Genomic DNA, 13,703 nt, shown 5'->3' with positions numbered 1-13,703 from the left:
GAAGGTTTCCCCTGGTGTTTTGCTGCTAGTCCTGCTTGACCTCACAAACTGTAAGTACATTTTACATTTCAGAATCAGAATAACTTTATTGAGCGCCGGGGGGGAATTAGGTCAAGCTACTGTTGCTCACACTCAGATAAAGAATATAATATTAATATTAATATATTAATATTAATAAAACATTATAGGAAGCGTTTTAGGCATTTAGCTGATGCTCTTCTACATAATGCAGTGATAAAGTGAGTCTAGTGGTTTGAGAGTGGAAGCAGCAGCATGTAAACTGCCTTTGTATATTCCTACCATTCAACAGGAAACTGGAGTTTTTGTCTTGTAGTGAGGGCAGCAGCAGAATCAGCCTCAGTTCCTATACTTCACTGCCACCTGGTGGACAATCACCAATTTTAATTGCTTGATGCATGAAGAGAAGACGTGAGACTATCGCAATTGTCATCATGTCCTGCACAATATAATCCATTCGTTTTCATACCGTTTTGTGCAGTTCCCAAACTTTTACAGACCGGAAAATTCTGTTTCTCTACTCTAGACTTTGCCATCCATCCAGCCAGTCATTGAAAAGCTATAGAAGTACCATTGTTGATTTTGATTTGGTGCTAAATTAATTTATTCAGCTCACTTCTACCCCAATTTCAAGCCCCTGCTTAAGAATCAATTGAACAGTTTGAAAAAGAGTGAGTTGAATGAGTTGTTTTTGATCACTGAATTGAACACGTGTTTTTGTCTGTCGCTTCACTTAGCCACACACCTCACAACTATTCCTCAATGCAGATGAACTAGTTTGGACTGCTGTGTCACGCTGCAGCACTAAGCTGAACCGGCTGTCCTACATTGTCAAAATTGTGACCATAACCTGTCCTGGGTAGCTGAGTGACTTCAAGCAGGGGCTTGAAAGTGGGGTAGAAGTCAGCTGGAGCCTGGAGGCTTTATCCAGGGGCTGGAGCCTGATGGAGGCTTTATCCAGGGGCTGGAGCCTGATGGAGGCTTTATCCAGGGGCTGCAGCCTGGAGGAAAGTGGCTGTAGCCAGGGGCCTCTCCTGCTGAGTGACACAGTCACGGATGGTTTTTCAGACAGGTCTGTGACTGTTTTCAGAAAACCAGTTTGTGAAAACATGTAGGCCTACTCCTGCCTGTCACTGGTTTTAATGTTGTGGCTGATCAGTGTACACTATGGCGTGACTAAGTCTCACTGTTGCTAGATTTCTCATGAGGCCCTAAGGAAGATTCCCGAATTGGAGAACAGAAATGGAATGGCGGCCTCAAAGCAGTCAAACACCAAAACAACAGAGATCAGTTCTGCTGAAAAAAATGTCATCACACTTTCTGTCATTCATGAAATATGAACATGTCTGCCTCCAGATGCCTGGTTTCTGCCATCGCCCTGCGGAGTTTCCATCAAGTCCATCAACATGAGACACGTTCTGCAGTGGCGCCCCCCGCAGGCCGCCTGCAACGCCACAGTGCTCTACTCTGTTCAGTTCCAGGGGTGAGTGACCCTGATTATACCACAACATTCACAACTGAACTACACTTCAACCTGCAATAAGTGAAATATCAGACCAAACAGAAGCTTCTCAGTCGCTCCATAGATCACCTCATCTCCAACATTTGTTTCAGTGACATTGGTTTATGTATCTTCTTAATTCTTCTATTAGCATGGTGATAAATGATTGTACAAAATCTTGGCATTTATGCACATTTTTATGGCTCGAAAATAAATAAATAAATAAATAACGCTATTGACCGCTGCTTAGTCTGAGAAAATCCCCTGAGGCTTAACTCGGCAAATGGTGTGCTGCAGGGAGTTTGAGCTGAGGATCCTGGGGGGAAGCTGGCTAGATGCTCCTGAGTGCCAGCAGATCGCCCTCACTCACTGTGACCTGACCTTTGACCTGGGCTCAGACTCCGACTACAACGTGCAGGTCCGAGCACAGTGTGGCCCGCACGCCTCGCCCTGGGCCCAACTCAGCACGCCCTTCAACAGGAGATCCAGTAAGACACTGACAGACACATGATGTCTGGAGCTTTTCATAGCTTCTTTCATTCATACTTTATTTCATTCTTGTATTTGCATGAGATCAGGTTGCAGAGAGTGACTTTTAATATCTTTCACAATTTGGAGACTCATAGGTTTGAATGTGCGTGTCTGTCTATCTGTGTTTGTCCTGTGATGGAGTGGACACTTGTCCATGTTCCTTCAACCCAATGCATTCTGGGATAGCCTCTTGTGCCCCTATGAGCCTGAAAAGCAGTAATCAGCTAGGGGAAATGAATGGATGAATGAATTAATTGATTAATTGATTAATGAGCGTGTATACTGTATCTGTGCAGCGCTCCTGACAGCACCGGAGATGACGGTGACGGCGGAGGGCGACGCGCTTCAGGTGTCGTTCAACAACCTTCCCCTCACCGCTGGAGTCAGCGTGACCGTCTGGAAGAGAGGGGAGGAGCTACAGGTGAGCTTTCGCATTTCTCAGAGTAGGAGGAGCTACAGGTGAGCTGTCACATTTCAGAGTAGGGTTTTTGGCCTGGTTCGTTTGTCCGTCTGTTAGCAGGATTTCTCACAATGTTATCAGTAAGTGTGTCTGATGAATAGCCTACATCTGCTCTCTCCCAACTTCTAACGTTAGCGAAGTGATTTGACTAAGGACTCAACTTGACTTGACATATGTATCCCATGCATTAATTGACTTGGCCAAGAAAAAAATGACTTGGGACTTGCTTGAGACTTGGACCAAAATGACTTGGTCCCATCATGTCTGGTGACTCCTCCGGCTCTCTGGCAGGCTGTCTCCTATGTGCTGCCAGTGCAGCAGAGCGTGCTGCTCGTCACCGCCCTGCAGGAGGGAGGACAGTACTGCGTCAGAGCCCACACCCAGATAGACACACAGCTGAGGAGCAGCAGCACAGACACACAGTGTGTCACTATCACAGGTAGGTGACACACACACACACACACACACAGTGTGTCACTATCACAGGTAGGTGACACACACACGCACGCACGCACACACTTGGCTTGAGGATTCTCTCACCCTGTACAAGTTTGTTTTTTATACCAGAGAAGAATGAATGAGGCAGAAAAACAAGCTCTGATATCTTGACTGTCCTGACTATGTGCAGAAACACAGAGCAAGCTGCACTGCTGCTGCAGACTTATAACAACATGTTAAACTGACTGTGTGCAGAAACACAGAGCAAGCTGCACTGCTGCTGCAGACTTATAACAACACGTTAAACTGACTGTGTGCAGAAACACAGAGCACGCTGCACTGCTGCTGCAGACTTATAACAACATGTTAAACTGACTGTGTGCAGAAACACAGAGCACGCTGCACTGCTGCTGCAGACTTATAACAACACGTTAAACTGACTGTGTGCAGAAACACAGAGCACGCTGCACTGCTGCTGCACACTTATAACAACACGTTAAACTGACTGTGTGCAGAAACACAGAGCACGCTGCACTGCTGCTGCAGACTTATAACAACATGTTAAACTGACTGTGTGCAGAAACACAGAGCACGCTGCACTGCTGCTGCACACTTATAACAACACGTTAAACTGACTGTGTGCAGAAACACAGAGCAAGCTGCACTGCTGCTGCAGACTTATAACAACATGTTAAACTGACTGTGTGCAGAAACACAGAGCAAGCTGCACTGCTGCTGCACACTTATAACAACATGTTAAACTGACTGTGTGGAGAAACACAGAGCACGCTGCACTGCTGCTGCACACTTATAACAACATGTTAAACTGACTGTGTGCAGAAACACAGAGCACGCTGCACTGCTGCTGCAGACTTATAACAACATGTTAAACTGACTGTGTGCAGAAACACAGAGCACGCTGCACTGCTGCTGCAGACTTATAACAACATGTTAAACTGACTGTGTGCAGAAACACAGAGCAAGCTGCACTGCTGCTGCAGACTTATAACAACATGTTAAACTGACTGTGTGCAGAAACACAGAGCAAGCTGCACTGCTGCTGCACACTTATAACAACATGTTAAACTGACTGTGTGCAGAAACACAGAGCAAGCTGCACTGCTGCTGCAGACTTATAACAACATGTTAAACTGACTGTGTGCAGAAACACAGAGCAAGCTGCACTGCTGCTGCAGACTTATAACAACATGTTAAACTGACTGTGTGCAGAAACACAGAGCACACTGCACTGCTGCTGCAGACTTATAACAACATGTTAAACTGACTGTGTGCAGAAACACAGAGCACGCTGCACTGCTGCTGCAGACTTATAACAACATGTTAAACTGACTGTGTGCAGAAACACAGAGCAAGCTGCACTGCTGCTGCAGACTTATAACAACATGTTAAACTGCCTGTGTGCAGAAACACAGAGCAAGCTGCACTGCTGCTGCACACTTATAACAACATGTTAAACTGACTGTGTGCAGAAACACAGAGCAAGCTGCACTGCTGCTGCAGACTTATAACAACATGTTAAACTGACTGTGTGCAGAAACACAGAGCAAGCTGCACTGCTGCTGCAGACTTATAACAACATGTTAAACTGACTGTGTGCAGAAACACAGAGCAAGCTGCACTGCTGCTGCACACTTATAACATGTTAAACTGACTGTGTGCAGAAACACAGAGCACGCTGCACTGCTGCTGCAGACTTATAACAACACGTTAAACTGACTGTGTGCAGAAACACAGAGCAAGCTGCACTGCTGCTGCACACTTATAACAACATGTTAAACTGACTGTGTGCAGAAACACAGAGCACGCTGCACTGCTGCTGCAGACTTATAACAACATGTTAAACTGACTGTGTGCAGAAACACAGAGCAAGCTGCACTGCTGCTGCACACTTATAACAACATGTTAAACTGACTGTGTGCAGAAACACAGAGCAAGCTGCACTGCTGCTGCACACTTATAACAACATGTTAAACTGACTGTGTGCAGAAACACAGAGCAAGCTGCACTGCTGCTGCAGACTTATAACAACATGTTAAACTGACTGTGTGCAGAAACACAGAGCAAGCTGCACTGCTGCTGCAGACTTATAACAACATGTTAAACTGACTGTGTGCAGAAACACAGAGCAAGCTGCACTGCTGCTGCACACTTATAACATGTTAAACTGACTGTGTGCAGAAACACAGAGCACGCTGCACTGCTGCTGCAGACTTATAACAACACGTTAAACTGACTGTGTGCAGAAACACAGAGCACGCTGCACTGCTGCTGCAGACTTATAACAACATGTTAAACTGACTGTGTGCAGAAACACAGAGCAAGCTGCACTGCTGCTGCACACTTATAACAACATGTTAAACTGACTGTGTGCAGAAACACAGAGCAAGCTGCACTGCTGCTGCAGACTTATAACAACATGTTAAACTGACTGTGTGCAGAAACACAGAGCAAGCTGCACTGCTGCTGCACACTTATAACAACATGTTAAACTGACTGTGTGCAGAAACACAGAGCAAGCTGCACTGCTGCTGCACACTTATAACAACATGTTAAACTGACTGTGTGCAGAAACACAGAGCACGCTGCACTGCTGCTGCAGACTTATAACAACACGTTAAACTGACTGTGTGCAGAAACACAGAGCACGCTGCACTGCTGCTGCACACTTATAACAACACGTTAAACTGACTGTGTGCAGAAACACAGAGCACGCTGCACTGCTGCTGCACACTTATAACAACACGTTAAACTGACTGTGTGCAGAAACACAGAGCAAGCTGCACTGCTGCTGCAGACTTATAACAACACGTTAAACTGACTGTGTGCAGAAACACAGAGCACGCTGCACTGCTGCTGCACACTTATAACAACATGTTAAACTGACTGTGTGCAGAAACACAGAGCAAGCTGCACTGCTGCTGCAGACTTATAACAACATGTTAAACTGACTGTGTGCAGAAACACAGAGCAAGCTGCACTGCTGCTGCAGACTTATAACATGTTAAACTGACTGTGTGCAGAAACACAGAGCACGCTGCACTGCTGCTGCACACTTATAACAACATGTTAAACTGACTGTGTGCAGAAACACAGAGCACGCTGCACTGCTGCTGCAGACTTATAACAACATGTTAAACTGACTGTGTGCAGAAACACAGAGCAAGCTGCACTGCTGCTGCAGACTTATAACAACATGTTAAACTGACTGTGTGCAGAAACACAGAGCAAGCTGCACTGCTGCTGCAGACTTATAACAACATGTTAAACTGACTGTGTGCAGAAACACAGAGCAAGCTGCACTGCTGCTGCAGACTTATAACAACATGTTAAACTGACTGTGTGCAGAAACACAGAGCAAGCTGCACTGCTGCTGCACACTTATAACAACATGTTAAACTGACTGTGTGCAGAAACACAGAGCAAGCTGCACTGCTGCTGCACACTTATAACAACATGTTAAACTGACTGTGTGCAGAAACACAGAGCACGCTGCACTGCTGCTGCAGACTTATAACAACACGTTAAACTGACTGTGTGCAGAAACACAGAGCAAGCTGCACTGCTGCTGCAGACTTATAACAACACGTTAAACTGACTGTGTGCAGAAACACAGAGCAAGCTGCACTGCTGCTGCAGACTTATAACATGTTAAACTGACTGTGTGCAGAAACACACAGCAAGCTGCACTGCTGCTGCAGACTTATAACAACATGTTAAACTGACTGTGTGCAGAAACACAGAGCACGCTGCACTGCTGCTGCAGACTTATAACAACACGTTAAACTGACTGTGTGCAGAAACACAGAGCACCGCTGCACTGCTGCTGCAGACTTATAACAACATGTTAAACTGACTGTGTGCAGAAACACAGAGCAAGCTGCACTGCTGCTGCACACTTATAACAACACGTTAAACTGACTGTGTGCAGAAACACAGAGCACGCTGCACTGCTGCTGCACACTTATAACAACATGTTAAACTGACTGTGTGCAGAAACACAGAGCAAGCTGCACTGCTGCTGCACACTTATAACAACATGTTAAACTGACTGTGTGCAGAAACACAGAGCAAGCTGCACTGCTGCTGCAGACTTATAACAACATGTTAAACTGACTGTGTGCAGAAACACAGAGCACGCTGCACTGCTGCTGCACACTTATAACAACATGTTAAACTGACTGTGTGCAGAAACACAGAGCACGCTGCACTGCTGCTGCACACTTATAACAACATGTTAAACTGACTGTGTGCAGAAACACAGAGCAAGCTGCACTGCTGCTGCAGACTTATAACAACATGTTAAACTGACTGTGTGCAGAAACACAGAGCAAGCTGCACTGCTGCTGCACACTTATAACAACACGTTAAACTGACTGTGTGCAGAAACACAGAGCACGCTGCACTGCTGCTGCAGACTTATAACAACATGTTAAACTGACTGTGTGCAGAAACACAGAGCACGCTGCACTGCTGCTGCAGACTTATAACAACACGTTGAACTGACTGTGTGCAGAAACACAGAGCAAGCTGCACTGCTGCTGCAGACTTATAACAACACGTTGAACTGACTGTGTGCAGAAACACAGAGCACGCTGCACTGCTGCTGCAGACTTATAACAACATGTTAAACTGACTGTGTGCAGAAACACAGAGCAAGCTGCACTGCTGCTGCAGACTTATAACAACATGTTAAACTGACTGTGTGCAGAAACACAGAGCACGCTGCACTGCTGCTGCACACTTATAACAACACGTTAAACTAACTGTGTGCAGAAACACAGAGCACGCTGCACTGCTGCTGCACACTTATAACAACACGTTAAACTGACTGTGTGCAGAAACACAGAGCACGCTGCACTGCTGCTGCAGACTTATAACATGTTAAACTGACTGTGTGCAGAAACACAGAGCAAGCTGCACTGCTGCTGCAGACTTATAACAACACGTTAAACTGACTGTGTGCAGAAACACAGAGCAAGCTGCACTGCTGCTGCAGACTTATAACAACACGTTAAACTGACTGTGTGCAGAAACACAGAGCACGCTGCACTGCTGCTGCAGACTTATAACAACACGTTAAACTGACTGTGTGCAGAAACACAGAGCAAGCTGCACTGCTGCTGCAGATTTATAACAACACGTTAAACTTGTGCTTTTCCAGGTCCAGCACCTGACCCTGTGTGGAACTGGCCCGTCACTGTGACCGTCACACTGTGTGTCATCGCCACTTTCCTGTTCGTTGTGTTTTGGTCTCTCACTCACTGCAGCCCAGAGGCCTGCCAAGCATACTTCCATAAAGACCCCCTGCCCTGGTCACTGGTGAGTTACCACAGAACATAGACTTCCATAAAGACCCTCTGCCCTGGTCACTGGTGAGTTACCACAGAACATAGACTTCCATAAAGACCCTCTGCCCTGGTCACTGGTGAGTTACCACAGAACATAGACTTCCATAAAGACCCTCTGCCCTGGTCACTGGTGAGTTACCACAGAACATAGACTTCCATAAAGACCCTCTGCCCTGGTCACTGGTGAGTTACCACAGAACATAGACTTCCATAAAGACCCTCTGCCCTGGTCACTGGTGAGTTACCACAGAACATAGACTTCCATAAAGACCCTCTGCCCTGGTCACTGGTGAGTTACCACAGAACATAGACTTCCATAAAGACCCTCTGCCCTGGTCACTGGTGAGTTACCACAGAACATAGACTTCCATAAAGACCCTCTGCCCTGGTCACTGGTGAGTTACCACAGAACATAGACTTCCATAAAGACCCCCTGCCCTGGTCACTGGTGAGTTACCACAGAACATAGACTTCCATAAAGACCCCCTGCCCTGGTCACTGGTGAGTTACCACAGAACATAGACTTCCATAAAGACCCTCTGCCCTGGTCACTGGTGAGTTACCACAGAACATAGACTTCCATAAAGACCCCCTGCCCTGGTCACTGGTGAGTTACCACAGAACATAGACTTCCATAAAGACCCCCTGCCCTGGTCACTGGTGAGTTACCACAGAACATAGACTTCCATAAAGACCCCCTGCCCTGGTCACTGGTGAGTTACCACAGAACATAGACTTCCATAAAGACCCTCTGCCCTGGTCACTGGTGAGTTACCACAGAACATAGACTTCCATAAAGACCCTCTGCCCTGGTCACTGGTGAGTTACCACAGAACATAGACTTCCATAAAGACCCCCTGCCCTGGTCACTGGTGAGTTACCACAGAACATAGACTTCCATAAAGACCCCCTGCCCTGGTCACTGGTGAGTTACCACAGAACATAGACTTCCATAAAGACCCCCTGCCCTGGTCACTGGTGAGTTACCACAGAACATAGACTTCCATAAAGACCCTCTGCCCTGGTCACTGGTGAGTTACCACAGAACATAGACTTCCATAAAGACCCTCTGCCCTGGTCACTGGTGAGTTACCACAGAACATAGACTTCCATAAAGACCCCCTGCCCTGGTCACTGGTGAGACCACAGAGCATACTCCAATAACAATGTCACTTCCGTGTTTACATCAACTATGGGGGAAACAACAACTGAAGAAGCCTTTTGACTGTTTAATCAACATCTGATATCGCTTATGTCTCCTTGTCTCTGCAGCAACCTGCCTTGTCTCCTTGTCTCTGCAGCAACCTGCCTTGTCTCCTTGTGTCTGTAGCAACCTGCCTTGTCTCCTTGTCTCTGCAGCAACCTGCCTTGTCTCTGCAGCAACCTGCCTTGTCTCCTTGTGTCTGTAGCAACCTGCCTTGTCTCCTTATCTCTGCAGCAACCTGCCTTGTCTCCTTGTCTCTGCAGCAACCTGCCTTGTCTCCTTGTGTCTGTAGCAACCTGCCTTGTCTCCTTATCTCTGCAGCAACCTGCCTTGTCTCCTTGTCTCTGCAGCAACCTGCCTTGTCTCCTTGTGTCTGTAGCAACCTGCCTTGTCTCCTTATCTCTGCAGCAACCTGCCTTGTCTCCTTGTCTCTGCAGCAACCTGCCTTGTCTCCTTGTGTCTGTAGCAACCTGCCTTGTCTCCTTGTCTCTGCAGCAACCTGCCTTGTCTCCTTGTCTCTGCAGCAACCTGCCTTGTCTCCTTGTCTCCGCAGCAACCTGCCTTGTCTCCTTGTGTCTGTAGCAACCTGCCTTGTCTCCTTATCTCTGCAGCAACCTGCCTTGTCTCCTTGTCTCTGCAGCAACCTGCCTTGTCTCCTTGTCTCTGCAGCAACCTGCCTTGTCTCCTTGTCTCTGCAGCAACCTGCCTTGTCTCTGCAGCAACCTGCCTTGTCTCCTTGTCTCTGCAGCAACCTGCCTTGTCTCTGCAGCAACCTGCCTTGTCTCCTTGTCTCTGCAGCAACCTGGCTTGTCTCCTTGTCTCTGCAGCAACCTGCCTTGTCTCCTTGTCTCTGCAGCAACCTGCCTTGTCTCCTTGTCTCTGCAGCAACCTGGCTTGTCTCCTTGTCTCTGCAGCAACCTGTCTTGTCTCCTTGTCTCTGCAGCAACCTGGCTTGTCTCCTTGTCTCTGCAGCAACCTGCCTTGTCTCCTTGTCTCTGCAGCAACCTGCCTTGTCTCCGCAGCAACCTGTCTTGTCTCCTTGTCTCTGCAGCAACCTGCCTTGTCTCCTTGTCTCTGCAGCAACCTGCCTTGTCTCCGCAGCAACCTGTCTTGTCTCCTTGTCTCTGCAGCAACCTGCCTTGTCTCCTTGTCTCTGCAGCAACCTGCCTTGTCTCCTTGTCTCTGCAGCAACCTGCCTTGTCTCCGCAGCAACCTGTCTTGTCTCCTTGTCTCTGCAGCAACCTGCCTTGTCTCCTTGTCTCTGCAGCAACCTGCCTTGTCTCCGCAGCAACCTGTCTTGTCTCCTTGTCTCTGCAGCAACCTGCCTTGTCTCCTTGTCTCTGCAGCAACCTGCCTTGTCTCCGCAGCAACCTGTCTTGTCTCCTTGTCTCTGCAGCAACCTGCCTTGTCTCCTTGTCTCTGCAGCAACCTGCCTTGTCTCCGCAGCAACCTGTCTTGTCTCCTTGTCTCTGCAGCAACCTGCCTTGTCTCCTTGTCTCTGCAGCAACCTGCCTTGTCTCCGCAGCAACCTGTCTTGTCTCCTTGTCTCTGCAGCAACCTGCCTTGTCTCCTTGTCTCTGCAGCAACCTGCCTTGTCTCCGCAGCAACCTGTCTTGTCTCCTTGTCTCTGCAGCAACCTGCCTTGTCTCCTTGTCTCTGCAGCAACCTGCCTTGTCTCCGCAGCAACCTGTCTTGTCTCCTTGTCTCTGCAGCAACCTGCCTTGTCTCCTTGTCTCTGCAGCAACCTGCCTTGTCTCCGCAGCAACCTGCCTTGTCTCCTTGTCTCTGCAGCAACCTGTCTTGTCTCCTTGTCTCTGCAGCAACCTGCCTTGTCTCCTTGTCTCTGCAGCAACCTGTCTTGTCTCCTTGTCTCTGCAGCAACCTGCCTTGTCTCCTTGTCTCTGCAGCAACCTGCCTTGTCTCTGCAGCAACCTGCCTTGTCTCCTTGTCTCTGCAGCAACCTGCCTTGTCTCCGCAGCAACCTGTCTTGTCTCCTTGTCTCTGCAGCAACCTGTCTTGTCTCCTTGTCTCTGCAGCAACCTGGCTTGCAGATTCAAATGTTGCAGATCCCTGAGGAGGCGGAGCTATGTGAGCCAATCCACGCTGTTGAGCCGAGCGACGGCCAACCAGCGGCTGAGTCAACAGAGGAAACCAATTACAAATCACATGTGACAGATGGTACATTCAAGCTTCTGCTGCTCACCTCATAGTCAATACTACTAGAAAACACTGTTCATCTGAGGTTTCAGGTGGTCAATACTTTTGGAGCTTCAGGATTGTAAACGCCTTCACATCCAGTGGGAATAACATCAGAATGGCTTGATGGCTAAAACCCAAGTGTGCTGAAAGGTTTTGAAACGAGTTGAAACGTGAACATCTCTCCCACCTGAACACAGCTTCAGAACATCTGAACATCTCTCCCACCTGAACACAGACATTAGCATGTGACAGACAGATCTACTATGGTGACTCAGCTCAGGCAAAATGCACAGTTGAAATGAAACTGTCCTCTGGGAGGCGCTATGTATCAGGTGCCCAGGATTCCAAAATGTGTGCATTAGAGGTCTTTTAATCTACTAGATTATCAAGCCACTTCCAACATATTTGCCTTTAAAGTGGTGTGTGTGCCTATAGATTCCTCTGTGACAAGCCTGTAGATGTCCACTCATCACAGCTGTGAAGATCATTACCTGCTGGATTTGAGAAGCTGCAATGTTGCCCTCTTGAGGAAGCAATCTGGATCTCTGGAATGAGGGCAACATGGACGATGCGTGCCTCCTAGTAGGTGTCCAGCCGTGATGTAAGGAGGTCAAAGAAACCAAAGCATGTTTTAACAAGAAAGTGGGGACATTACTTTGGAAGAAACAGAAGACCCAGATAAGACAGCTTAGCTAAATCTACATGCTATAATCTTTTGATTGTTTATTTTATTTTTTATACTATTTTGTGAGCATGTTATTTTTTTTGCCTTTCATGGAAGACCACACATATGAGCCTCTTTGTGTTTACAGTATGTAAAGTACCTTGTAATCATTGTATTTGTAAAAGTGAATATAGTTATTGTTCATGCAATATGAAAAGACAACCAACCAAGCGGAGTACTGGGTAGGCGACTGAGTTTTATTTCCCCTGGAATGTCAAGAGAACACAGTTAACGTCCATGCTGCCTGCAGGACGCAGCATTCAAAGTACTTCCCTTCATCAACGGATCCATCCAAACAGTTTGCAATTCAATACAATAAAATAAAATCTTCACACACAGGGTTCCAACAGCTTCTCCATTTCACATATTTTCTTGACTGGATTTGAATACTTTGATATTTTGTGTTAAATGTGATGTAGCCTGATGCTGATAGTAGCTGTATAATGTGACTGTCATAGACTTTACCACTCAATATCATTATTCACAACAAATAACAGTGTGAAATCACACTCAGTCTACAACTACATGAAACAGTCTTATAATAGCATTTGACTTATAACACAGTCATGTATCTGGACTCACTTTCCCCCCCATTTTTTGCAATTCTCAAAAAATGTACTGCCTGTAAATTGAACAAATTAAATTTCAGTAGCTTTCCAGAACCCCACCCCCCCACACAACCGCTTTAACTGACATGCTGCATCAGATATTACATCAACTAGATTCTAGTTGGTGTCTCTGTCATCTGAAATCACTGGTATCACTTCATGAATTAAGCATGATTAGAGTTTAAACAGACCAAGAATAATTATGTAAACAAGATTTGTGACATGTCATCTGTGAAAACAAGAACAAAGATCAAGTTGTCTTTACATGAGGTTTCTCCTCTCCAGGGCACTACTGAAGTGAAGTCTGTCAGACAGCAACACTGAACAATACTGCAACTTCAAAGCTGCAGCCTCTGTAACAGAATGTGTTTATCGTTTGTCTTGCTTTGATTTTCTGACAAAACAATGGCATGTGAATGTAACACTATGTAACAGTGTCATAGTCAATGTAACACTATGTAACAATGTAACAGTGTCATAGTGAATGTAACACTATGTAACAGTGTCATAGTGAATGTAACACTATGCAACAGTGTCATAGTTCTGGCTAAAAAACAAAAATAGTCCATGCCAGATGCAGATCAGAACCAAAATCAAATCAACACTGGGCTGAGAGCAATCTGCCCACTAGATTTCAACTAAATCTATTTG

At 46.6% G+C, this 13,703-nt stretch overlaps 1 protein-coding gene across 1 annotated transcript in view; it reads left to right on the top strand.

Moving 5' to 3' along the window:
* Nucleotides 1–13,689, top strand: part of crfb16 (cytokine receptor family member B16) — a 14,175-nt gene extending 486 nt beyond the window's left edge. The window contains exons 1-7 of the mRNA XM_083659412.1: nt 1–50; nt 1,375–1,501; nt 1,817–2,007; nt 2,347–2,471; nt 2,802–2,949; nt 8,131–8,288; nt 11,558–13,689. The exon at nt 1–50 is cut by the window's left edge and continues 486 nt beyond it. Coding sequence (XP_083515538.1) covers nt 1–50; nt 1,375–1,501; nt 1,817–2,007; nt 2,347–2,471; nt 2,802–2,949; nt 8,131–8,288; nt 11,558–11,731 — 973 coding nt within the window. The 3' untranslated portion in view covers nt 11,732–13,689. The remainder of the gene's footprint in view (nt 51–1,374; nt 1,502–1,816; nt 2,008–2,346; nt 2,472–2,801; nt 2,950–8,130; nt 8,289–11,557) is intronic.
* The last annotated feature ends 14 nt before the right edge of the window (nt 13,690–13,703 follow it).

Source organism: Poromitra crassiceps, assembly GCF_964638095.1.
Source record: "Poromitra crassiceps genome assembly, chromosome: 23".
NCBI lineage: Eukaryota > Metazoa > Chordata > Actinopteri > Beryciformes > Melamphaidae > Poromitra > Poromitra crassiceps.
Note: the sequence above shows the minus strand (reverse complement) of the source record. Positions and strands in the feature narration are given on the sequence as shown.